This window comes from Wolffia australiana, chromosome 4, assembly GCF_029677425.1.
Source record: "Wolffia australiana isolate 7733 chromosome 4, ASM2967742v1".
In the NCBI taxonomy this organism is placed as follows: Eukaryota; Viridiplantae; Streptophyta; class Magnoliopsida; order Alismatales; family Araceae; genus Wolffia; species Wolffia australiana.
Window position 1 is genome coordinate 12,231,114 of NC_135838.1, and position 27,247 is coordinate 12,258,360.

Here is a 27,247-nt window from a genome sequence, read left to right on the forward strand (position 1 = left end):
TGCTTTAATTTGTGTACTGATGAATGTTCAAACTAGTGCATGCATGGATAGGGATTGTGATCAAGAACAATAGGTCCTCAGTCAACTAGTTGGCTGATGGCAAGTGAAGATAACATCGCACCTGTAGATATATTAAAAGGGTACTTAGTTTGACCGTATGGTGAATAAGTCAAATCATGTAATTAGGACTTGTATTTTCTGTGACATGAACATAAACATATCCTCTAACCCTGTTCAAATATTTGTCTGAATTTAACTTAATTTGATTGGTTTAATAACTTCTTTGAATTCCTAATTACTACCTTCAGGTATGTAAGGTGGAAGTTATTGATTATTTAATGAAAAATAATCACATAAATATATATCTATTTAAATGGCCATATCTTTCTTAAAATGATGTACTAAACGTACCTAAAAGTTTTAGATTATTTTAAAGTTGAGGTTTTTGGCATAACAGCTAGTTTTTACTCTACACTTGAGAGGCATCATTATGAGCTAAAATTTTTAAATTAAAATAATTTCTATTTCATATTGTCTAATCTCAATGAATATATATAACTGTCGGCCTGTTGAAAAAGTATTATGTCCTTGTGGACTTATAAGTGCATAAATACAATTTTGAGCCCTGATTTCAAACTCCCCTTCTCCTTCCCTTTGAAAATTGCAGTCCAAAAGCTAGAGATATCTTTCACTCCCTGAAAAACTTTCAGCATTTCTTAAAAAGGATTTTTTTTTTAACATCAATCCAAGTCCATATACCTTTGAATCATGGTTTTTGGTTTAGGTTGATTCAAGATCCAAAGGAAAGAAGGCTGGCCTCCGAATTTTTCACATCCTTGACACTATGATGAGTTTGACATCTTTAACATAATTTTAATATTTTCACCTTTTAAATAGTTTCTAACATCCATGAGAATCCATAAACTTAGAATCACATATTTTGATTGAGTTTTGAAATAGTTATAGAGGTTTAAACTAGGATGCAGAGGAATCGAATGTTCGACTAAGAACGGTGAAAGATTGATCTCTGGAGCTTTATCTGATTCGATTTTGAAAATTTTGTGCCAGATTAAAAAAAAAAATTATTTCTGTTTCAGAATGATTATGTGCCGAATCATCTCATTGGGTGAAGGAATGATTAAGATATTATAGTTGGAAGCACCAAAGCTCAAACATGAATCAAGGAATTACATTTAAAGACAAACGTAGAGGAGAAGAGAACATGAGGAAAGAAAGACAACAAATAGGGAGATATTGCTGGAGGGAAGTCATAATTACATTTTCAAATTTGTATCTCTAATGTAATAAATTCCTGATCTAAACATATTCATATTAAAATATATGAAATTAGACCTTGTCTTTAATACTACTTAAGAAATTGATGTAACACGGTACCGCCGGGACCGACGGCTCGTGTTACGTCACAACAAAGCAAGAATGCGATCAAGGTAAGGAGTGAATGCACGTTAAGAGTTCCCTCTTTGAGCGACGAGGACGGGCCGAGGGGGGGGGGAGCGAGGAGTCAGTATGAACGAGGAGGACGGCTAGGTCCGGCTCGATTCCGGGTGACCCGCGGGTCCCACGCTCAAGCACGACGAGAGGGGTGTTCGATCACCCACAAGAGTTCTCCTTCCACGACAATAATTCGGCCGTCTATCTCAAAGGAAACAACCCTACCACTCAACGGGGTGGCTAGACTAAACAGATTATCTACTAGTATTGACGGCAAGGAAAGTGATAGCGGAGGACAGCACTGGAGAAAGTAAATAAGCTGTAAATATGGGAGTGTTCGAGCGAGTACCTGGGTGGCCTCGGCAGGACCTCAGCGATATAGATTAAGTTGAAGTATTGGGCAGCAGGTTGTTAGGATATCGCCGGACTGCGTGGAGACTGCAGGAGCCGTCGTGCGGGCAATAGTAGCTGACTCGCGTTCGTCGTCACAATCTTCCGATCGTGCGTCGAGCGGAGAAGACTCGAGCACGCGCAGGCGCGTAGGGATGGCGAGCTACGGCCAGGGGCGGGGAAAAGAGGCAAGATACCGGCAATAGGCAACTCCGTGATGAGCGACGGGAGATCCACGCAGGAGTCGGCGGCGGTCTGACGAACAGGGGGAGTCCGATGAAACCAGCAGAGGACGACCGCAGGCTCCGACCCGACTCGAGCACTGTGGGTGGCCGTGAGAACGAATCCGAGGCACGGGAGGAAGCTACCGGGGCTTGCGGCCGGGTGGGGTTCAGAACCCTGCGATCGCGGCGTTCTCAGGTAGCGTCGCTGGAGACGACCGAGAGGGAAGGGTCGCCAGAAGTTGAACAGGCAGCGCCAGAGGTTGACGATGACACCCTCCTATTTTTAGACAAGATGGAAGAGCGACCAAACAAGAGGAAAACCAAAAGACATCAATTTGTTCCAAAACTCACATTAGTCTTGCTCTTGGGCATGCCCTCCCTTTATATAGGGGGGAAGGGGTGTCAAGAGCCAAAGACGAGGAGGGGTCCGTCGCATGACGTGGCCCTCCTCGTTACACATAACGAAAGACTGGGAACGTGAAAGAGAGGGGGGGACGAGGCCTGACACCTGGCCGGGTCCGAATATTCAGCATAAACAACAGAATCATAAAATAGTAAAAAGGGAACTCACGACGAGTACTTAAAGTCGGGGTCGCGGGCGTCGGCTCGGGCGGCTCGGAGAGGTCGAACACGTCCCGTGGCGGTGTCGTCGCGATGGTCCCCCATCAGAAATGGTTATACTAAGTTTTGTTGAGCAGAAGATATTATTTATATACTATTCTTGGAGGCCAAGTTGAATTAGTTCAAGGAACATTGTTCCGTGGAAAACTTTGGGGATTGAGGACAATAGATCTTCATCAAATTTTTCCTTTTTTGAATCCTTTTTCAGTCATATTTCCAAGTGATTTACTTGGGGGACATTCACCCAAACACAGTTAGGGAACATCATCACCTCTAGACGGATATCCCTGAACAGCATTAAGGATTAGCCTAAGCTGTCAAAAAAGCAATTGTATCTTCCATTTTCTCAACATCATTTCCTTGGTAAAAAAACCTAGGTTAATGGAAAAATAATATAGCTAGAGAACATAGTTCACCTCCCTCTTGGGTTATTCATTAGCCACTTAAATTCAAAATTTGTATTTCCTAACTTTTAAAAAAGGCATTGAAATAGTTTCATCTATATTATAAATAATTGAATAGTCGTTATTGTAGTATTAGGAATATGAAGTCATATTTAACAGATTCTTTACACATATGTTTGAAAATATTCAATGAAATATTATTAAAATGAATGTTAAATTAATTTTAAATGACTAAATGTCTAAAGAAAAGATTGAATTTTTAATATATATTATTAATTTTGATTAATTTTATTTATTTGGGATGAATTTAATTGACTTCGTAACATTTGGTTTACAAAAGTAAATGAAATAACTTTGCTGCGTGCCTCTTTCTCATCGCTTCACTCCCCCACCCACTTGTAAACTTGCATCTTTACTTCATTCCTGCTTCATTACTTCTTCACTCCAAAAGTCACACATTCCCAAAAACTTATGTTATTATTTCAGATTTAAACTTATTTATCACTTCATATATGTGGTTTTTAATCCTATCCTCTTTTTAAGGCTTTCTTCAGACTATAAAGGAAATAAATAAGTGTCTGCCATGGACCTTACTCCGTTTTCATGTTTACGTGGATAAGGTCAATTGAGTGGTCTAAGGTGGAGTTAGGATTGTACATGCTTGTGAATTGAATGAGATTCAAGTTTGGGAACTAATGGAATTGGCTTCTGGTGTGAAATGAATAGCATTAAATCTTGAAAATTATAACGAATGTATTGTTGTCGTTTGCAGTGTATTGAACTCTCTGGATGATAGAGAGGTTATCTAGAGGATAAATGAGAGAAATGAAGTAAAATGTTTATCCCGTTTTAGTTTCTTTAAGAACATGTCCCCGAGGTGATCCCTTGTTAAGCCCAGTCCTAGTTGAAGTAGCTAGCGGGATTAGGTGCATGGTTTATCAAACCTTAAGGCGTATACCAGTCATTATTGAGGAGCAGTTGACGTAGTCATTTCTAGTTGTAATCTATCAGGTGTTTCATCAATTTAGGTTCTCTCAATTTCATACTATCTCTAACATGTGTGGACACATAATGACTATTCATAGCTTTCCCATTATATGAGGTTTATTCTAGTGAAAGCATTCTTTGGTTTATTATCACTTCCTCTACTGGAATAAGTAATAAACATTAGAATGTAGTGATTAATATATGAATTTCAGAACATTCCTTTTTCCCCGTACATGCATCCATCATAAAATATGATTTGGAATGAAAAATTATTAGATTGAAACTAACTAATATAAATTTAGAACTAATTAATCATTAAATTTGAAATTTGAAATGTATCTTTGAAGTTTAATTTTTTGAAATTCTTATTTAAAATTAATTTATGAATGACTTCTTTTACAGATATCTAATAACCTTTTAAGAAATTTTGAGTATTTTTATTAAGAATATAATGATAAGGATTAAATTATTTATCCTTTAAATTATTAAGAATCGAATGATGGGAATAATAAATTTAGGATTTTATATTATATATAAAAACTGTATCGTTAATAAAGAAATGAATCTATTTGACAAGGAAACTTGAATTTTATCCATGATATCTTAGGGGGTCAATTACATAAATGTCATATCACTGAAAGCAGAGCTAGATGATGATAGTGGGCTGACACTCTGATATAGGTCAGTATCGGGAATTTAAACCCCCCATTCTACATAATTTTACCCCAAATATAGGATATAATATGTGACCAGATTCATAAATAATTCAAGATATAACATAAAAAATTCATTTGGCCCATAGGAAAATTACTTTGTCATCTAAGGAGCCCATTTTTGTACTCCCTCCAGCCCACCTAAGGTTTTGATTTTTTCACTTTTTCCAGGGGAAATATTTATGCGTGCTTTTTGAAACCCTGGATCCATTTCTTATACTGAGATGAAAGGCATGAATTAGTCTTAAATATGGTCTCCATGTGGTTGTGTTCCTTACAGGCAAGAGTACATGTGTTGTAAGCAGATTGGCTATTGTGGATCAGGGTACATATCATTGTGCACAATTGTTTGGGAGGGAAAGGGGGTGGCGGCTGCAAGGAAAATATTCGACAGCATGGCCCAAGGGATCTTCACTTGTGCCTATTTTTTCACATCAATTTAAGTCATAAACATCATTAAAACACGAAATTATATTAGTCACGAACCAACTGACTTCAAGGATACTAACTGGTAATAGTAATCATAGCTTATTAAGTCTAATAAAAACATAATAATCAGGAGTTATTTCAGATAGTGTTGATGCTTGGAAGATCCTTAAAATAGATGATAGAAGTCATATTTGCCTTTTAGTTCATCAATACCTTTACAGATTAAGCATACATATCATCATCTAATTACATTTTATCATGGGACAATAGACAGGGAAAAACTTTAAAATTTTTCTGTAATTGAATTAACCCAGAAAAATACAAGGGATTATTCCACAATTTTTCACGATAGGATGGAAAAACTTCAAGGATTTTCTATAATTGAAGTACCCCTGGAAATATAAGGGATTATATATGTTTTTTTCATTTACCCCACATATGTGTATGTGTTTCATTTACCCAATATATTCATGTATCTATTTCTCCCCTAAAAATTTATTATCTGATTAAATTAGTCGGAGTTATGACTCCTCAAGTAGGACTAGATTTACGAACCATGAATAAAAGTTACTAATGCAGGATGACTAGGGGAGATGGAAGCAGCATGACAAGGGGAAACTGGGTGCTAGGATGATTTAATGTTGGGGTAGGATAAAACAGACCACGAATCACACGATCGAGTTTGAGGATTTAAATACAGTGAAAAAATAATGATGGTGCAGGCCTTTTCCTCATCGAGGGTGGGAGTACTATCTTACAACCACCGCAGTGAAACAAAGCACCGAGGTCAATAAATTCGAACGGACAATCGCTAGAAGATTAAAAGGCCTATTCAGTCTAATTGCTTGAAGATTCAAAATCCAAAACTAATCCGACGGCGGTGGATAAACACTCGAAGAATACTGGATGAAGAACACGATCACCAAAGAGTGCAGAGAGTACCTCAGCACTAGAGTAGTGCGTCGTGGCGATGCGAGAGATTCTCGATGCATCAATGGTGAAGGGTCAAGGGGGGAGTCATCGCCTTGCGGGGTTCAGGGCAGCACCCCGAAACCTAAACGATATGCGCAGCGACAAGTGGCTGCAAGGGCGATTTGGAGTAGGCGGCTGGACGCGAAGACCAAATGACAGGCGAAGGTATTGGTGGTGGCAATTGGTGGCAGAGAGGGCAGGCGGGAGGCCGAGAGCGCAGCGGGCGTAGGCGGCCGAGCGCGTAGTGGCGCGGGCAGCCGAAGGGGCGGTGGGCGCGAGCGGCCAAAGGCGCAGCGGGCACGGGTGGTCAAGCATGTGGCGGGCAGGTGTGTGCGGCCACAGGCAACCAGGGGCGCGGAGGGCACGGTGATGCCGGACATCGTCAAGACGTCATCCGGTCAACACCGAGGGCAGCGGCTCGGTATCGACTCAGGTCGTACTCGGACGTCGACAGTCAATGTCGCCCGAGAATGCTAACAGACAGGTAATAAGGATGACGTGCAATGCAAAAGTCCTACGTGTTGTAAGTGCATGCGCCGACGAGCGATGGATGCCGTTCCAGAGAATAGACAGGATCACTTTGAGTGGGGTTAGACGAACCTCCTGAACCTCGCCCGAGAGGGTCGAGGGCGAGTACGTCGCCGAACGGGGAAGCCCCGCTACGGTGCTCACACGCGTCGGGAGAACCCGACTCGTACCGGGCAGGTAAGACTCTCGATGAAGATTTGTCGTTTTCTCAACCTGTCTCGCTCTCACCTATCTAACCCGAGCGCGGAGGAGGCAATTTGAAAGTGCACTGAAGTAAGAGACGTAAAGGGCAAAGTGAAGGGGTACCTTCGTCGTGCTGGCAACGGACTTCTTCGTACCAAATGGTCACGACGGAAGCAGCTGGACCGGGAATGTTGGCGCCGGGTGGGTGCTGGACTGATGATCGATGGCGGTGGCGGGCGACGGGCTGGTGGCACTACAGTGGCGACGCGGCACGCTTGCAAGCACGGCACGCAGGGAGTTGGCACCCGGCGCCCGACGCGCAGGTAGGCTCGTTGCACGGGCGGCGCAGCACCCAGGCGGAGGCAGTGCGCGACCAACACCGGGCGCGGAGGAGCAAGGCGTAGGCGATGCCTCGACGCGGGAGTACAGGTCGAGGGCGCGGCCTCGGCGTGGGCGCAGGTCGGCGCTAGTCCCCGGGCGCAAGGAGGGAGTGCGCAGGAGAGGGGGCTTGGTCGCGGTGGCGGGTGAATGGCAATGGCAACGGATGAGGACGACTCGCGTCAAGTCACGGACGGTCGGGCGCCTGCGCAGCCGTAACGAGCGCGACTGGGAGGTGCGTCCGGGCGGAGGAGTAGAGGAGGACGTGGCGTGGAGACTCTCTTGCGGAGGGGTGACTGCGCGATGGTGTCTGTTGGAAGAACAGCGGCACGGCAGGGCCTGGGCGCGCAGACTGCTGCGCGACGGTTCGGGCGGTTAGGGGGCGGCGCGGTGAGGTCCTGGCGGCAGGATGGCGGCGTGGCGGATCTCCGGCGGGGGGAAGAGGGGGCGTGACGAGGCTCTGTCGGTAGGCAGGTGGCGCGACGGACGCTGGCGGGAGGACGGCGGCGCGGTGGGCTCCGGTGGTCGGACGGCGGCACGACCGGGCACAGGTGGGCGGCGGCGGTGCTGTGGAACTCCGGCGGTAGGACGGCGGCGTGGCAGCGATCTTCCCTCTCTCCTCCTCCTCCTTCTTCTTCTTCTTCTTCCTCTTCTTCTTCTTCTTCTTCTCCTTCTTCCTTCTTTCTTCTTCCTTCCTCTCACGTATGTGACTCTTCGACTTCTCAAAGATGTTATAACTTATGAAAATTCAAGAGTAGTTTTGGGGGGGGCGCCCCCCCCCCCTCCTTATGTAGGGAGGAAGACATGGCCCCCCCTTTGAACAAAACAAAACAAAAATAAAAATAAAAATAGGGAAAAGAAAGGCCTGTGAAGGCCCACTAGAGTACTTGGGAGGGGAAGGAATCCTCATATGGGTTCTTCCCCTCCTTACAAAGACAAAATGAAAGAGAAAATGAAAGATGAAAACGATGGCGAAAGGTAAGCGATCCGATGGTGGTGGTGCGTGCATCATGTCGAGTATTTGAACTCGGGGTCACGCATCGCTGCTGCGGCTCGTCGTGTCGGCTGGACACGAGTCGGTGGCAGGCTCGGTGACGATGGTGGCTCCTCACGTAACGGCTCTACGGTGTCCGGTGGTGATGCGCCATCACGCAGGCAGCAGGGGCCGCGGCGGCCGCGGGCGGCTGGGGGCACGGCGGGCGTGGGCAGCCGAGGGCACGGCGGGCGTGGGCGGTGGAGCACGCGGGAGGCGCGAGCGGCCGAGCTCGCGGGGGGCGGGCGGGGCGCTGGGGCGCGGTGCGCGATCGAGCATGTGGCTGGCGCGGGCGGCTAGCACGTGGCGGCGCGAGCAGCCGGCGCGCCGGCGTGGCGTCGAGCACGCGGGCGTGTACAGCGGCGGGGCGCGCAGCGCGGCAGCCAGCGCGCGCGATGCGGGTGGCGGACGTGCGCACAGCGGGTGCGCACAGGTGGCGGAGCACGCGGCAGGCAAGGGCCAGGCGCGCGGCGGCGCGGGCGGCAGACGTGCGCACAGCGGGTGCGGACAGGTGACTGAGCGCGCGGGGGGCACAGGAGGGCAAATGGTCTTCTCGACGGCAGTAGGAGCAGCAAGAGGCAGCAGCGACGGCACAGGGAAGACGGCTAGGGCTAGCTTCCTTTTGGAAGAAGAAATTCACCAAGTATTTCAAGCAACTTTGACCTATGTACAGGCCTTGGAGGAAAGATAAAGTAAGAGAAAATAGACGAAAATAAACGACGTGTTGACGTGTCACGTCAAAGGGCAGTTCTGGAGTTGGCGTTGACGATGTGTCATGACACGGGACGTCTCGTGTGGAGGTGGAGGCACGTCCGGTTCCAATGTGCAGTCGTAGTCGCCACCAGTTACTCTAGATTGAAGAGAGAGACCAGATCGATGGATATTTATATTTATTCAATAGGGGGATGAAATACACAGATCCATGCTTAATCAAACTTTAGTAAAATAAATATTTTATACTTCACTTAGGATCAGGATTTTAATTACAAAGATTCAATAGTCTTTGAACATGTATTGAAGACTTTAATCCCGGGTCGCGAACAGCGATTCGATTGATGATGACGAAAGAGAATTCTTGGTTCAGTTCTCCACCTTAACGACAAAAAAAAAAGAATTGATCAAATTCTATTGAGTCTGACTCATAGTGATCATTTATCAAAGAATGACTCTATTTATCAGATGATTGAACAACCGGTATCAATTTACTTACGATACTTATTGCTTAGTATCGAATTGGGACCAAGAACAAAATAGTTCTATAGAAGGTAGTCATGCTTATTTTGTTGAAATAAATGCTTTTTCGATTTGATCCCGCTCACTCAATTCGAGTATAAGGCCTGATAGTTTAAGATCTAACCCAATTGTTAGATCGTGTTCTCAATCAGATAATGGGCTTTAATGGTTGTGGACTGGCTTAGGTTGATTGAATGCTCGATCTAGTCAATCTTTTGAACAATCTGATCGAATCCCTGAGGCTTTACATGAGAAGTGGGTCGAGACAGAGATATTGATTGTAAGATCTTCGCAACAATAGGTTGGCTCAATGCTAATGTTGCAGGTAATTGATGGATATTATGTGGATGTCAAGCCAATCACACTACGATATTTATTTAAGTTCATTGAATAAAATATTTACACTCATTATTATTCCGTGTGATGTTTATAATGAAGTCCATGAATACATGCAATGACTTAGTGAATTATGATGAGATCATAATACAGTGATCACTAGTCTTTAAATATGTATTCTAAATATTCCTATTCGATGGATAGTCGAGACGGACATCCAATTATCCGGATAGAATAGCACTAGATGATCCTACTTATACGATAAGTATAGCTGATCCTATAGCTATTAGTGTGGCGACACTAAGGACAGATAGTGGGTGCTCTTTGGAGAAAGAGTTCACTGAATTGATTCGTATGAATCCATGAATGGTATTATACCTAAATGTCAATCGGGTGATTCAAGTCACAGTTGTATATGTGATCCACTGACCTGAGACACCAAGGACATCTCGTGGGTGGACAACTACGTTTTGACTATGACTTACGAGCCTCTAATCATGGGATTCAAATAAGTTATAGATCGGATGTAGTAAGAAGAAGCTTATGGAGATGATTGAGTGGTCAAGACGGGATCTGCCGCCCTCGGTATACGAGGAGATTGACTCAAATAAGACGATGTAGAAAAATCTCTGGCCAGGGTAGTGAAGATATTGGAGAAAGTATTCTCCAATGGTCCTCATTATGCATCAGTACTAATCGAATGACGGATTAGGGTTTGTCGATAAACCATACCCTAAAGTCATTTGAGAGTCTCGCACAGATAATGGATTATACATATATGGTAACCGATGACGGTAAAGGTTCCATGAGAGAGTTCGAGACTACTCGGTATCATCTAGAGCATGAGGTGTAGGTTGGCACCCCACGGGCTAGAAACTTAACCTATCGATTGGGTTAAATCGACCCTTATTTAATTAATCTATATGTTGATATAGTTAATTAATAAGGTTAGTCAATAGATGTTATTGGGCTACTAAAGTTATTAACTAAAATGAAACATGGGTCTTGACGGTCACACTCACAAGGTCATAAAGGCATTGGTGGATATATTTTACTTTGTAGGGTTTTTGAGAAAAACCTTTAGTAAAATATAAAGAGGAAAGGGGTCTCATTTTAAGCACCCATGCAAGCCTGATTTGAGAGCTCCTCCCTTTCTCCACTCTCTTCTCCAATCATCCAAGGAAGAGTGTCTTAATGGTGAGGAGATCTTCAAGATTTTCAAGAAGAGTTGATGAAGAAGACGTGGAGATCCAAGCGTAGTGTGATCGCATGGATACGTCTAGAGGTCGGACGCGTGAACGGCTTTAGAATGATCTCAGAGTGACAAAGTCAAGGGTGGAACGAGTTCCCCACAAGGTACATTCAATGTCCAATTTTAAAGATTGATAGTGAATCGATCGACACGCTTCCGCATCCATGGATACGTGTTTTCCGTGGAAAAACCAAAGCACCAAACCCAACAATAACGTCATCTGAAGGAGGCTAGAGTGGGAGAGGAGAGACGATGGCCAAAGAGAGGGAAGGAGATAAAACCCAATTCTTCATTTGACTATTCTAGGGTTTGGTACTCATCAATGTCAACATTATCATCAACACCATCAACCCTTGTTGATGTTCAAGATGACTTGGACACTGATGAATGTTCTGCAGTTGATGATGACAATGAAATTGATGGTCAATGTTGATGATGACAGAGTATCCCAAACAGCCAATGCCGTCCGCTAGCATCATCCGATCAACTTTGTAAAATTTGTAATTAAAATACATCAACCCCGCCTACCTCAACATCATCATCAACGTCAACCGGCCTACTTGACATTGATGAGACATAAAGATCGTATCACTCCGATAAAATGGGGATTGTATCATTCAGATTACATGAGAAACCATTATTTGCATAATTTGTTTAAATAATCTGACATGGAAAAGATTTATAAGATACCTCTTATCATTCTTTGGCTTCGGCATCCCCATAAGTCCATAGTTTGTGTAGCTAACATGGGCAAGATCCATGACATTGTCCATCAATACTTCGTGAAAATTCAAATTTGCAGTTCGTGAAAATTCCCTCAAATGTCTCACATGGTGTTCTCGACACCAAAGCAGGATACTAGAATGGAAACACCACAAGAAGGTAAACTATGATAAAAACCTTGGGCAGAGAGAGAGAGAGAGAGAAGTAACAGTGGTTGTAGGCCAAATTGGTGCCAATCCAACGAGTTGTTGACTATTCTCTTTAGAGTATGACAGTTCTATCAAAAAGGAAGTACTCTAAAGGAAAATGACAGAAATATCATTGTCAGGGGTTGACGATCCTGGCAAAATACTATAAAAAATAAACAACTCGTGTGTCACTATCGCCATCTTATGGCAACTAATAACAAAGAAAGCAAAAAACAAGAGGCATACCCATTGGCAAATCTCTGGTCCCCATGAAACCGGAATATGACGCATCATCACACTCTGGAATGTTGGGGGGCCTTTTCTTCGTCAAATATCCTTAAATTTTGGGTCACTGTTCGGCCAGAACCAAAGAATATTGTTCTGCATGCAACTCGGGTAAGGAATTGCGCATGCACCAAAAAACCCACAGATTACAATTCAATCACCATTTTTTCACGAAATTGAGTAGAAATCGATCGTGAACTGAAAAGAGAAGGGGAGGAGAACCGGAGGGCCGTCAGCTGGTGCCTGAGGGATGAGCTTGCAGTTCCCTTTGCCGTCGAAGCACCATCCATGGTAGACGCACTGCAATCGACCCCACTAATCGATCCGCCCCTCGGAGAGAAGCGCCAACCGATGTGGGCAACAATCGTTGAAGACCTGCCATTTCTCTTCCGATCGATCCCACCAGACGACCACATCGAGCCCAAGAACCGTCCATGGCCGTCTGCTGTGAAGCTTGGATCGGAGAACAGCTCGTGGGAGCTGCAGGAACTGCAGTTCATCAGACCCACGAGTGTTCTTGGAGCTGCGCGAGAATGGCCCACAAATTGAGGGGAAACTTGGTCGAGATTTGTCCATGTGCACGTGAGGACGAGAAAAAAACGAAGAAATAATCCATGAATTGCATGGAAGAGCGTGCATTGAACGTTCGTCTCTGTTTCTCTTATCTCCTTTCCACCATTCATCTCTGGTTCGACCTAGAGAAGAGATTCTCTTCGTCATCCCATCTAGAGATGGTCCTCTTCCTGTCTCTCTCACTCTCTGTCGCTCTCATTTGCTTTCCCTCCCCTCTTCCTCTCTCTCAGTTCCTCTGATCCATAGATTTTTCAAAGATTATCCCATAATCTGGGAATTTCCGAGAATGTTTCTGGAAATCAAGGAGCCAACGATGATCCGCGGAATTTTTGAAAAATAATTTGATTATGTTACATATTTAGGAGATTAATTCGTAAAATTGTTGCGCCCCCACCGATCCACAGCTTTTATTTCGAATAAATATTCGATTGCGATGTGAAGTTCGGAGTAAGATCGTCGGAGATGATTTCTTAAAAACGTATCAACATCGCCGATCTACAGATTTAAAAAATATATTAGACAATAACTGCAAAAGTCAGTCTTTGGGTTGATACTCCGTGAAAAAAAAAATTGAAGAAAAAGTCTACAAAAATGATGCGTTTTCTGGCACGAACTGATTAGGGTTCGCCCATCCCGATACCAGTACCGGATGCTGTCTCCGATTCTGGAAAGGCATTTTCCGGCATCCATTTTTTTTGATATCCAGATACCGGATATCAGTATCGGATATCGGTTGCTACGGTGCCGATGTCGGTATCCGATACCGATATCCGTATCGATGTCGGCATCCGTTTCCGTCTCAATGGGGCAGATGACGATATCGGATGTCGGATGCGGATATCGAAAACTGATATCAGCATCGAATTATAATAAAAATAATTTTATTTATTAGATATCCCGCATTTCGCAGAGATAACGTGGGCACGGGTGAACCGGAAGCGATTTCTATTTGGTCATACATCTCAACTGTATTAGTTGCGGATTTCTAATTTTTTCCATATGGGATAGAAGGATTCGGGTTGTCTGTTAAACTCGGAATCCCTTTATCCCATTAATTAAATAATTTATATATATAACGCTCTTAAAATATAGCGATAATAGATATAAATATTATTTTAATATTAAATAATTTATCGGCCTCATTTAATTTATACATAGAAAATTTTCTAATATCTTCCATGTGGGATAACAGGATTCAGAGTTTACATAACTTTGAATCCTGTTATCCCATAAGGGAGAAAAAAAAAATTGCACACTACATATTAATGGGCATTGATCATAAATCGAAAACCATACAATGCTTTTAAAACTAACAGGTAGAATGTGAAATATAGTTTATTTTTATTGGTCGATACCGGTCCCGATATCTGGATACCGGTTCCAATATCCGGATATCAAAAACCGATATCCGATACCCTATTCGTCCTCACCCCCCCCCATATTTGATACCGATATCCGTCTAACCCCTTCTAGACGGATATCGACCAATATCCGATATCCGACACCGTCCCATTTTTTCCCGGATATCGGATATCGGTTGTCCGATACCGAATGGCAGACGGATATCGGTTGGGTGATTATTTAGCAAAATCGCTGCGCCATTCCCGATTCAGCTATTTTTCCGCTGAAACTCCGTTGAAAATCGCTCGATTGCGGTTCAAAAAATCGTCATCCGTCATCCGTCATTGCGATTCAGCTATGGAGGAGTCGGCACCGCCTGGTGGGCAGATGAGAAGGTCCACCAGTGGATGTCGGGAATGTTAAAAAAAGGCCCCCGTTCCGTCATCTAAACGTCCATTATCCGTTCCGTTTTTCCTAAGGGACGAATGACGGAACGGGACTGATGACGGACTTGTGAAGATGAAGAAACTGTGATGAATGACGAAACGGACGAAAAAAATTCCATGGACAGATAATGGAACGGAAGTCCGTTCAGTACTGTTCCGTCCGTTCAAAAACTTCATCCGTTTTTGTCTAGCTCTAATTGCAGTAAGAACTTGGGAGACCGATTTTTAAAAATCGTTGAAGATTGTTTCTGACGAGGAAATCAGCAGGAGTAGTTTGCCACATATTTACATGTGTTTCCCTTGAAAAAATTCAAATTTGAAACCGAAGCGCTCGCATTAGATCGGGGCTGTGGATTCAATCACCAAAACCTGGGCGGATATAGATCAGACGAAAGTAGAACTGATGCGAGCGCCCCGGTTGTTAATTTTTCAATTCTCACCCGAGAATCGAACTGGATATAAAACGTTGCCGATAATTCAAGCAGAGTAACAGGAATTAAGTTCAGATCTCAGATTCGACTAGAAAAACAGGTAAAATCAGTCTCAAAATATAATTAAAATTCAAAAACCGAAGCGCTAACACACAATCGCCGCGCCATATACAAGAACAAAATCCTGGACGGAGATTGACCGGAAGAACAAAGACCTATTGCGAGCGGTCCTATTTTGTGTAAATTTGTGAGATATGCGGTGCGAATTACCGCACGCATTCGCACCGTATATCGCACCGTGCCTTTCGTGCGAGCGAAAATTCGCACAAATGGTGTGAATTTTTGCATCTCCCTCTTCTCGTCCTTGATGAAAGATTTCATCATCTGGCCCGTTTTCTGGTTATTGGGCCTAATACAAGTAATTGGCCCATATGTGTTAATTTTTTCGTTCTTCGTGGGGGCTGTATAGTTTTGAAGAAGATCAGTGTAGGTTTGTCAAAAGTTTCACATCTAACTTCTCTGACTATAAAATTTGCAGTATATTCATACATAGGCTAGTCCCTTAATGATACAAGATCAGTTTGTCGTATCATTTGGCATGGTTTTTGTCTAGGCTACCTGTTTCTGGACCTATATGATTTATTTGCTTTGGCCATTTCTATATATCTTCCTTTTGCCATTTCCAAGACTGTTAGTTTTGCTAGTGACCAGAAACCTCATTTTTGTCACTTTTAAGGCTTGTTATCTGTGCTAGGATGGAAATATCATTTTTGTATGTTTAGTTATCTTCACTAGGTTATGTCATTAATGTTTTCATATCTGGTTTTTATTTTTGAAGCCCTTTATTTTCGGGCATTTATAAGACCCACCCCCCATTTATTCCATGCTTATTTTTTACTTCCTTATATATTTGGGACTTTTCAACTTCTTTGAGTGATCTTTATGTTGTGAGAGTTCTTCAGTGGCACTTATGGATGTAGACCATTTCCCTTGTGAGCTCAAGGGTTGTATCAAGGCCCTTGTCTTATTCTCATTGAATTAGAGATTGTCCAAATGTAGTACATGTACCTTATCCAGTGAAGTTTACAAGTTATTATACTTAGTTGAGTTCAACCTGTCATGTCCGCCTAATCCTTGAATCACACAAACTTATATGCTAACCATAATAGGCTTTCAAATAGGGTCCACTGACGATAAAAATTCATGAGGAAAATGACATTTGAATTACTATTATTATCAAAGGAAGATAACTTCATTGAAAAGTATAGAAGCATTATGAATGTACCATGACATATAACATGTAAGATAAAATTTACTCTTATGAAATAAATAGGATGTGATAAAAAGCGTTTTTATCATATATAATCATCATTGAGCACTTTAGGGTGATTTAAAATAGTATATAGGATCTCTTATTTCATACATATATAAAACACTCATGCATAAATATATAACTTTCTATTTTAATATTATCAAACAGAAATTAAAAAGCATGAGAGTGATCTAAATATTTTTCTAAGTTTTAGGTACTTTTATAGGATTTTGAAACTTTAATCTAATGAATAAATGAGTTTCTTAATTCAAAAAAAAATATTTGTAAGGTTCACTTTTAGATTTTTTCAGGAAGCACCGAATCAGCATGAAAATTATGAATCAGGTAATATTTAGAGCTCATGTTCAGCTTTCAATTTGAATGGATATGTGGAGTTTGCATAGAGGGCTGTGATGGCCAACCTACTTCAACAACATGTGAGATCCTGATCATTCGGTTCTTATCGAATGGACAGGTTATTTTCTGCAAATTAAAAATGTCACTCGCCCTTTCTTCTTTGGACATTATAAAAATGCAAGAGAGATGTAGACATTTTCATTGAATGCAAGAATTATAAAATTGGTGAACTGAGGAGGAGGAAATTAAGTTTGAATCAAGGGAATACCAAAGTGAGGAATCATGTGGAGTGGTGATCCAACAAATATATTTAGGTTTTCAACAACAACAAGGTAATTTCTGAATTCATGATCATCAATTTTAAATCATTGTTTTCCCTAAAAAATATAATCGACGAATAATATGAATCATGTTGCATTTTTATCATTTCAACATTTTTTTTCGTGGGACATTATAAGATTTTTGTCACCATTTTAGTTCAATTCTGCACTCTATCCTCACACTAGTACACCCTTTGCGGAAAATTGCATCAACAATAAAAAATCATTGGGCGAAAATCCATGTTCTTGACTCTAGACTCACCATTTTATAATACCAATAGGGTTTTAATAAGAAGAATTAAGTTTAAAATTTTTCATCATGACTTAGTCTAATATGAAACAAAATTAAACAGTTCTTGACTATCATTTGCCATCGTCATAGGGGATTAATGCACTAAAGCGAGTCTATTTGGGCTATTTACTGACAACAGAAGTCATTTTATATTTTTTTGACTCAGATTTAGGTTGAACTCAGGTGTTTGATCTGTCACTTTGACATATTAGGCTAAATATTTGGAAAATATTATACACGAATGAATAATTACAATGAACAGAGATTAACTTTTTTCAGAGATTTCATTGAGACTATTTGAGAGGAAATATGAAATATGAAAAGGGACACAAAGTCCTTATTGACAGGTACTAATGCAAGTATCATCCTGGGCATCCCACTTCTTATCTCTTCTCCTTAAACACCCCTTCTAATGTGTAGATTGGAGATAATATCCCAAAGAATCTGTAGCAGCAACTATTGAGAATAATATGCAGAGATCTAGTATGCCAAGGACCGTGCATATATTTCTAGAGGTTAGGCATCAACGACGCTTGAAGAAACTTGATCAATTTTACCCTAGCGCATATGATCATCAAGTATTTCTAATTTAAAAATTCTGAATTTATTTATGCTTTATTGTTTTCTTGTATGATTATCATTTAAGACATAACTTATGATAGAAGACAACACCAGGGTTAGTACTTAGTAGGGCTATGTGCCAACTTATAGATTGGCCATTGTTGGCCCATCTTCTTCTCATTCATCACTCTTAGGTCTTCAACTTACTGAATACACCTTGAACATCACTAAAAATCAATAATACCTATTGAATTACATCATTTTGTGGTTTTGGTGTCACAAAATCAATAGTTTCTATAAAATCAGGAAAATCATAACTTAAGGCATTTATGATGTGTCATTACTCTTTATTACCCCCCTTTTTATGACATTCATATAAACACTTAATTTCAAGGAAAATGTATAAAAATATTGATAGACTAAATAAAAGGAATTTTATCAACCCCATATCATAATCACACCAAAAGTATAAATTCGCATCGAATCAGTAACACTGATTGGATCTTAACCAAGGGACAAATGTAGTTCACTAGTAATTATAAACTGAAAACAGCTTCATTTGTTTTGAAAGGTACAGCGAGGTGTTTTTAGTTTACCTCAAATCATTCTATCGAATGTTTTTTAAAGCAATTATTTAGCTTTAATACACATTTCCCAAGTAATTCAAACGTATTCATGTCATCATAAAGTAACATTGGAATTCTGATATCAACATGTCAGAATTAGAGATACGATACATTTTAAACAAGGCCGAGTTGATATAGTCTAAAATCCATTGATCAATGAAAGAAGTTCCTGAAGGAAACTTATGGCAAATGTGTCAATTCCTTTGCTAAAATTGACTGGTTTATTTATTTTTATTTGTATGCCGGGCTTGACGGTTTAAGCCCATAAAAGGCCCATCAAACGAAGGCTGCAACGTGCTTAACACTTCTCGGAGGTAGAAGAGAGATATAAATTGCAGATTAGGGTTTCAGTTTCGCGTCTCCGGCCGCCGAACTTCCTTCGCTGCTTGCAAGTCTTCCGATTCTCAGGTATGATTTTTGTGATCTTCGTTCTTCCCTTTCCTCAAAATTCAGGACTTAGGCTGATCTTACTGCGTTCACGATTTTTCCTGCCCTGCGTCGTCACGAAAATTGAGATGAATACTAGAGGCGATGTTTGAATTTAAATCGTGTGTTATCCTTGAATTTCATCGAATCTATCTGTGGGAAGGCTCCGTATACTAGGCTTTCTGGCGGCGGTTTATTTTCGATTGGCCCTACAGTTTCTTCCTATTTTATTGTTTTTCTGTAATTATTTTTTTCATGTGAAGCGAGATCGATTCAGTATCACGGATGGACGTCCGACTTTTCATCCCTTTCGCTGTTTTTTATTTTGTTACACTATGTCACTGTTTCGATACGAGTGTTTGAGCTACTCAATAATACCCAGAAACTTTTGATAATCTAGGTTTAATCTTGATTTTGTGTTCATGCAACGCCTTGAAAGTGCTGAATGTTCTAAAACCGACAACGATATGTACTGGGTTTTCTTCCGATCAGTTTTCTCCAATCTTCTCCACTTCCTTTCATCCAAGAAATCCACGAAACATCAATTACACTCAACTGTTTATAGTTTGGACCAAATTTGATATCAAAATCTCCCCTTTTTTCGCAGGCAGAATGGATAGCCAAGTGAAGCTCGCTGTGGTAGTCAAAGTCATGGGCCGGACGGGTTCAAGAGGGCAGGTGACCCAAGTGAGAGTGAAGTTTCTGGATGATCAGAACCGCCTGATCATGAGGAACGTTAAGGGCCCAGTTAGGGAAGGAGACATCCTCACCCTCCTCGAGTCTGAGAGGGAAGCTCGGCGTCTCCGTTGATTTTTCTCTTGTATGTGTTCTCTATTATGTTTCTCATGCATGTCTGGCTAAGACACCAAGTTTTGTTACTCTGTCCCCGATCTTACTATGTCTAGAATTTTGATTGTTTGAATCAACTCTTTGTCGTATATAATTGTTTTATGATATTGGAATTTGGGGGCTTGCCTATTATTGAATTAGTGTCAATCAATTGCTTAAGTTTCAAATGTTACTACAAAGGAGCGAAAAGCGTAGTGTGAAGATGGGTTTGGGTAGTCGTAACGTCAGTCTTCTAGTCAATCTATTGAAGTATTGAAGGACCCAATGCTTTGATATTTATTGTAGATGTATACATGAAAATAATTCTTTACTAAATTTTACTGTGCTTTGATATTGATTCTAGTCAATCTATTGAAGTATTGAAGGACCCAATGCTTTGATATTTATTGTAGATGTATACATGAAAATAATACTATGCTAAATTTTAGCTTTATGAATACCCGAAGTTGAAGGTTCAAGCTTTTTATTGGCTTGTCACAAAGGATATAATGTTGCATGCATCTGACCCATGAAACCGTGATGGATTCAATAAATTGGAGGGATACAACATCTCACTGTTTGCCAGACTTGTGTTTAACACATCTGATTTGTGCATGATAAGTTTTCTGTGATAATTTTCTTACGTTACTCAACTCCAGTTGAAATTCACCCGAAAGTGAATGAATTTCTTCACTACACTGCGTGCTCATCCCTGGACTCTGTTGTATGTTTTTGCTCTTGGTAAATTATTAATTAATAGGATTTATGATCACTTATTATCGAACTAGTACAACATAGACGACATTTGCTTAATAGTGTTGCAAACTGACTTAGTGAACTCAAACAAGACAGCCACTCTATGTAGGATGAAGGTTATGTTCAAGGCTTTTAATATGGGTTGTGCTTTTAATAGGTTCATCACGGAAATTTGAAGTGCCCAAATTACTTACTACTGGCTTTCTTGATTATTATGAATTGCTCAAATCTCTCATTATTTTAATAAATAATAAAATTTTACTTAGTATTAATTTATATTTTTTATAATATAATATCATTTCTTCTCATCCGGGTCGATTGAGGATAGTGTTATATTTTTAAATATTACTGCTTAGGTGATCCACAAGTATGGCTGATCCACAAGTATGACCTAATGTACTCGAAATTAGAATTAGTAATGGCAAACAGTGAGATGTTGTATTATAATCAAATTATGAATTTAGTTTCTTATAATTTGTTTACATTAAATTTATTCAATGAGTAGCAACTTATGACTGGAAAGTTAGTAACTCACCTCTTAATTCGTTTAATTGTGATTTATAAAATTGATTCCATATAATACATGTGTGATGCTTGTAATGAAGTTCATGAATACATTCTTCATACAAGTGAAGTAAGATGAGATTAGAATTTTGAGCTAATTAGTATTAAGCGTGTACTTTAAAAATTAATAACTATTTTTTTTTTGAAAGAAAAAATTTAATAAATATTTATTTAACACTTTTACCATCTGTTGATTTAATACTTTATTGACTTAACAATTATCTTCCATGAAAGTGCTTATTATTCTAATAATTGATAAATATACTAATTAAAATAGATATGACTGGTTATTCGCTTAACTCTTATCTCATTTAGTTGTGACTTATACAATATACTGTGCATAATGCATGCGTGACACTTGTAACAAAGTCCATGAATACATTATCCAAATGCGTGAGATTATAGCATCAAGATCATTAATATTTGAACGTCCACTTCAAATATATTTCTTCACGGAATACTCGTGGAAGGGATTAAAATATCTAAATATAATAACACTATTTAAATATGATGAGTAAGATTGATCATGTTGCCAATAGTGTGAGAATACTAACCAGGAGTAATATAGCATATGTTCTTAATGAAATGAGTTCATTGAATCTGTCAACATGAATCTCTAAATGATTTTATACCAAACTTTTAATCTGGTTGATTTATGTCATGGTTGTGAAAAAGGGCCTTACATTTAAAACATCAAAGACATTTTAAATTGGACGAATATGTTTCTATTAATTGAATTCCAAATTGTCTTAGGTTGAAGAGAAAGCTCACTGAAGTTATGTAATGAAATCCTTAGGCATGTCAGTATATTTATTTTTTGAATAGTATCAAAGAATAATTCTCTAATGATTTCCAAATGCACAGGTGTTGCCTTCTTATGAGCATTAAGCAGATGTTTGACTGTGGGTACAAAAGTATTGGTGACAATAATTTTCCATTTGAGAGTTTATATACTTTGCATCTTTTAGGTCACAGTGTGCAGCTTGGTGCCCCACATGGTAAGAACATAAGATATTTGTTGGTTTAAATAGATAAGTAGTTTTAAGGCTAGTCAAGGTTAAAGGTACATTGTAGTTGCTATTCATACTTGTACATGGGCGTAGAGGGTTACAATTAAATTATCTTTTAGACGTCTGAAGATATACTTAAAGTTTAAGGGTATTTAACCAACCTTTGATTTGGGATTTAGCCAATTGATTCAAGCACATTGGGCCAAGTTTCTCTTGAAACCACAATTTGATCCCTTATTGTTAGCAATATTTCTGGTGTAGTGTCCTTAATTTATCTTAACCATTTATTCTCCCTAACTGTATTGAACTATCTTCCATGTTTGGATGAAGAAACATTGGATCCTAGATCTCATTTGTAATTTTTGGTGGCAAAGAATCAAGCATTGGAGTATTTTCCACTTGCACATTGAAATTTTTTTAAAAAATTCATCCTGAAAATAAAAAATGAAAACTGAAAACAATCGATGAACATATATAAGAAAATAATATAAAACAATTGACTATCCCATCACCGTGGCTCTAATAATATGACGTTTCTCCTAGTTATCGAAACACAAATAAACTCTTGATTGGGTCTTTAAAGCAAAACAACTTTGCACCGAACTTGTCACACCAACATCCCTACTAGATGGGCTACTCCAATGAATGCATGGAAACAAAACTAATGAGGAAAATCATACTTTTAAAGAATATGAGAACAAGTCTGACAAGTTTGATATTGTTCTGTTCGGCTTTGTGCAAAGTTTGTTCTAATTTTGTTCGAATGTGTGGATTTTGTTCTAATTTTGTTTGAATGTGCAAATTTTGTTCGTTTTTGCACCAAAAAAGAACATAACAAAGAACAAGGCTCTGTGCGGATCTTTTTTGCGAATTTTTTGTTTGGTTCAAACGAACAGAACAGACCAACTATGTCTAGAACAAGTTGAAAATTTAATTGACATAGACGGTTCTAATAAATTCTTTTTTTTAAAAATTGAATTAAATTCACATTGGGAATATTAGATTTCACGGAAAGTTAAAATTGAATTCAATTTGACTGACATAGTCAGTTCAAATAAATACGAGTGTAGACGGTTGAATTGCCTAAATCGTCGCTGTTCCTCGCGCATAGCAGAGGTGGTGGGAGAGCAGGAGCGACGGGATGAAGAAGTTCCTCCAATGGCGGTCAGCGTCCCGCCATATCATTTCTGGGCGTTGTTTGAGCACAGCTACGACGTTCTCTAATCTGGAGCGATCGCCTTCTCCTCCTTCAATGCCAAAACCTTGGCTTTTTGTGGGTCTCGGCAACCCCGGGGAAAAGTTCATGGGCACTAGACACAACGTAATTCCCCGTATTCGTTTTTCCTCAATTGTATCAAGTAGATTTCTTCTAATCAAAGGGTTGATTTGGATTTTCAGGTCGGGTTCGATATGATCGATTGTTTTGCGAATTCAGTTGGTATCCCCATGGCTTCAATTCACTGCAAGGCTTTTTTTGGCCAAGGTATCGAGACGGTTGATAATTTTTTTTTGCCTAATAGGTAGTTCGAGATGTTTAACTGCGAAAATATCAGTCTTATTTTGCGTTTGTTAGGACTGGTGGACGGAACCCCGGTTCTTCTGGCCAAACCGCAAACTTACATGAATTTGAGCGGTGAATCTGTGAGTACCTACTGTGATATTGTTCCATCTCTGAAAATAAAAATAGAAAGTACTATAAATCTGTTGACATATAACTGCCCATTACTCAGTTCATGTGTAACATTTCAGATTGGGAATTTATGTGGAGGTAAGATTCCAAATAAGCTAGGGGCTGCGTGTAATATCGTCAAATGGATAACTGTGAAAGGTCAAAATCACATTTAAATCGTACTTTGATCTCATAAAACGGTCTGAGTTCTTTGGTCAAGGCGCGCACAATCTATCGGTGTTTATTTCCTCCCAGTATGCTGCTTTTTTTCATTTTTTAAGTAAAAACTATTGAAAATTAATTCTGTCGTTTATCACCTACTTCACATGGTTGTTGAGCGGTTGAGTTAGAACTATTCTGTGACAAATCTGATAAGTGCATGTTTTTTCTGAAAATCGAAACCAGAACCTAAGCAGCCTTATTCGAGTTAACGGACTTCGTGATCTTTACTTTTCTTGATTGTCATTTTTTTCTTTCTTTACGAATAATACAAACAGCGTCGTTTTTTTGAACGGGCGTTTGTTAAATTGGTCAGGCCGTTTATAATTAGGTCGATCACCCCCTCATTTCTCATCTTTCGTCATGATTTCGTTTTCATTGAGCTAAAAACCTCTTTTTTTGTGGATCAGCTCTTTTTAGCTGCGCTGAAAATTTTCGTGGAATTTGTTTTACAGAATGTGTTTTTATAAGTTGGAGCGTCAAAAGTCTTGAAAACTCCTGCATTCACTTCTTGTTAGAGTGTGAAACAAATGAAAAATTATGTGCGAAAACGATGATTGAATGTTCGGTTGCTCAAAGTAATTGTCGAAATGCCACAATATAATGGGTAACCGAAGCAGTGTTCGCTATTATTTTTGTAAGTTTCTTTTTCTTGTAAGCTGGTTTTCGTTGTTGTCAAAGTTCATTTGTGTTTCCAATGTGTTTGTATTGCATGGAAGGATGATATACTGAAGGAAATAGTGTGAACGGTTTGATAATATGATGATAAAATTGAAATATTTTGGGGTTACAATGGCAGCTACAGGCTTAGATTGGCGCTTGAGATATTGTGTCAGGAAGAATCTCCCCTGCCTAGTCGGCCCTTATGCAATGTCTCCTGCTTCCTCCTCATCGGCTTATGTCTACATATATTTAAAGGGAAACTACTAGAAAAATAAAAGACCAAATTACCTTTTATGGACTGAATTGACAGAAACAGCCTAACAGTGGGTTGGGATTGTATCATCCAAGTATCAGGTTCGATGCCTCTTTTGGTCTCTAGGATTAACAATACTCTTGGAAAGATTCTGAAATTGATCCCATGGAAATGGCAATACAAAATGTCCTCATCATGCCATTTGGAAGTTCAATCACAGAGATTATTCAAATCATTATAAGATTTGTCGTATTTAACTTGTATGAAATCAACGTTCTGAAACTTACCTTAATCAGCTGTTCTTCTCTTCAGGCTGGACCTCTTGCAGCTTACTACAAGCTTCCGTTAGATCGTGTTGTTGTGGTAATTAAAACCCTGATACTCGCAGTCATGAGTTTTTCTTCAAAACATTACATTGCTGAAGTTCAGAAATGCTCCTCTTTTTCCGCAGATATTTGATGATATGACCCTTCCATGTGGAGTGCTGCGTTTGCAGCTTGGAGGCGGCCATGGACGTCATATTGGGTAGGCACTTCACTTATCATCCAATGTAATCTTGATCATAATCGCCTGCTTTTTACATCCTCAATCTTAAACATTTCCTGTGTTTTACACTGTTTCAGCTTGAAGAATGTTGTCTGTAATTTTAGGGGCAACAAACAATTCGGACGATTGAGGATTGGTTGGTTCAGCTGGCCCAAATTTGTAATATTTCTTAGATTTAATTTATCTGACAGACGTTTTACAATTTGAAGGCATCGGGCAGCCACCGGGGCAAATGGATCCAAAGGCATTCGTCCTCCAGAAATTCAGTGCCACTGGCCGTGATCAGGTTTGGAATCTTTGGCGGCTCATTTCCAGAGATCTCAACTTAATTTAACGATGCATTTTTATTCGGATAATAGAAAGTAACTATTGATTTGATGGCTTTTTGGGATTTTAGATCGATACAGCGTTGAGGGAAGGGTCTGGAATACTAAAGACTGTTCTTCTGGAAGGGTTGGTCGATACCTCAAAAAAAGCTAATCCCGTTCAAAAGTACAAATACCATAGAATAAAGGTCACGTCTTTATAGCGGATTCTATTTATTTCTTTCTTAAAAGTTTTATTTAATTTTGAGGTGCGATTATCATGGAATGAAAGAAAGGTTTCATGATAATAAATGTCCATTTTGATCTTATGGTCATGAGCAAAAATCGAAAAATATTTAATAAGTTGTAGAGCCCGCATATTAGAGGTGATGCTTGCAGAGTTGGCGCCAGATGGCTAATTCAGCATCACCATCACCATCTGATATTCTAGGACGATGGATGATGATTTAATCATCGTCTTTGTAATTGCCAACTTGTCGCTGTGTTCGGTGATGTGCAAACCCTACTCTGAGATATCTTCCTTCTTCGGCAGAATGAATGATGAATTCCTTATCGTCTATCCGTAAATGTCGTCATCGTTGATGCCAAATCCTGGATGCATGGTTTTTGTCTCAAGCGGTTTGTGCCATTTTCAAAGTACTCATAGAATGATTAGATATGGATGCAGATTCTACGTTTCTGTACAAGGTTATTGTGTTTAAGATTTACCAGTCATTAGTTCACGTTGCATTTAAATGTTTCCAGTCACAAACTATCACAAATAAATTTCAGGTAATGAAATAATGTTAAAACTTTTGTGCTCCTTGTCCGAGCATATGTTACTTCGGCGAAAGGAACGTTTGATGCTGATACACTTACTATCAAGTAAGAACAAACCAGAGTGACACAATCAAGGTGCGTTGGAAAGTCAATTGATCTTCGAATGTTACTCTTTGTCATTCTTCATGATGATTAAAAAATTGTCTAAGTACCTCAGACGACCGAGGTATATTTGCATATATCCTTCGCATACTTCCTTTTCAACCCCCTAATGATGGTGATCCATGCATGTTGAATAATCACATTAAGTGGCTCCGACATTGTCTCAAGTAGCTTTTTGAAATTTTATGCCACAATTGAATTCTATGAAATTGGAATTTCATAGCTAATTGAGCGAAATACTGTTTTATTGTCCTCATGGAGCATTTACCACATATTTAATTGAAACCATGTTTTGGGATTTGGGGAAGTGAACTAGCATAAAGATCATTATTATGGACATAGGTAACTTCTAGGACCAAAAAGAGATGTTTGTGATGAGAAATGGTAGGTTTTGTTCTAGTTTGTATAATTAAGGGATTTGAGAACCAAGCAGTCTATAGATGATACGTTACCATCAAACATTATTAGAACTTTTG

General features: G+C 39.9%; 2 protein-coding genes across 7 annotated transcripts; both read left to right on the forward strand.

Annotated features, from left to right (window-relative positions):
- Positions 1–18,841: 18,841 nt before the first annotated feature.
- Positions 18,842–19,997, forward strand: LOC144701968 (small ribosomal subunit protein eS28). The gene is made up of 2 exons (XM_078573802.1): positions 18,842–18,998; positions 19,624–19,997. The coding sequence occupies exon 2, from the start codon at positions 19,629–19,631 to the stop codon at positions 19,824–19,826; it is 198 nt and encodes a 65-aa protein (XP_078429928.1). The 5' UTR covers positions 18,842–18,998; positions 19,624–19,628; the 3' UTR covers positions 19,827–19,997.
- A 3,247-nt stretch (positions 19,998–23,244) lies between these two features.
- LOC144701969 (Peptidyl-tRNA hydrolase family protein) lies at positions 23,245–26,938 on the forward strand. 6 transcript variants are annotated; one of them, XR_013581156.1, is made up of 10 exons: positions 23,245–23,495; positions 23,573–23,657; positions 23,748–23,815; positions 25,291–25,341; positions 25,430–25,503; positions 25,602–25,660; positions 25,734–25,810; positions 25,922–26,038; positions 26,383–26,537; positions 26,622–26,938. XR_013581156.1 is itself a non-coding variant. In XM_078573804.1 (9 exons), the coding sequence occupies exons 1-9, from the start codon at positions 23,316–23,318 to the stop codon at positions 26,631–26,633; spliced, it is 723 nt and encodes a 240-aa protein (XP_078429930.1). In that variant the 5' UTR covers positions 23,245–23,315; the 3' UTR covers positions 26,634–26,938. The 6 variants fall into 6 exon arrangements, 4 of the variants coding, with proteins under 4 accessions (XP_078429930.1, XP_078429931.1, XP_078429932.1 ...); XR_013581157.1 differs by having other exon boundaries at positions 26,383–26,468; XM_078573804.1 differs by lacking the exon at positions 26,383–26,537.
- The last annotated feature ends 309 nt before the right edge of the window (positions 26,939–27,247 follow it).

Bases quoted from the DNA above. Each gene is read 5' to 3' on its own strand.
- LOC144701968 (XM_078573802.1), top strand. From the start codon at position 19,629: ATGGATAGCCAAGTGAAGCTCGCTGTGGTAGTCAAAGTCATGGGCCGG.
- LOC144701969 (XM_078573803.1), top strand. From the start codon at position 23,316: ATGAAGAAGTTCCTCCAATGGCGGTCAGCGTCCCGCCATATCATTTCT. The intron at 23,816-25,290 runs GTGAGTACCTAC...TCTTCTCTTCAG, and splicing joins TGAATTTGAGCGGTGAATCT to GCTGGACCTCTTGCAGCTTA. The intron at 25,342-25,429 runs GTAATTAAAACC...CTTTTTCCGCAG, and splicing joins CGTTAGATCGTGTTGTTGTG to ATATTTGATGATATGACCCT.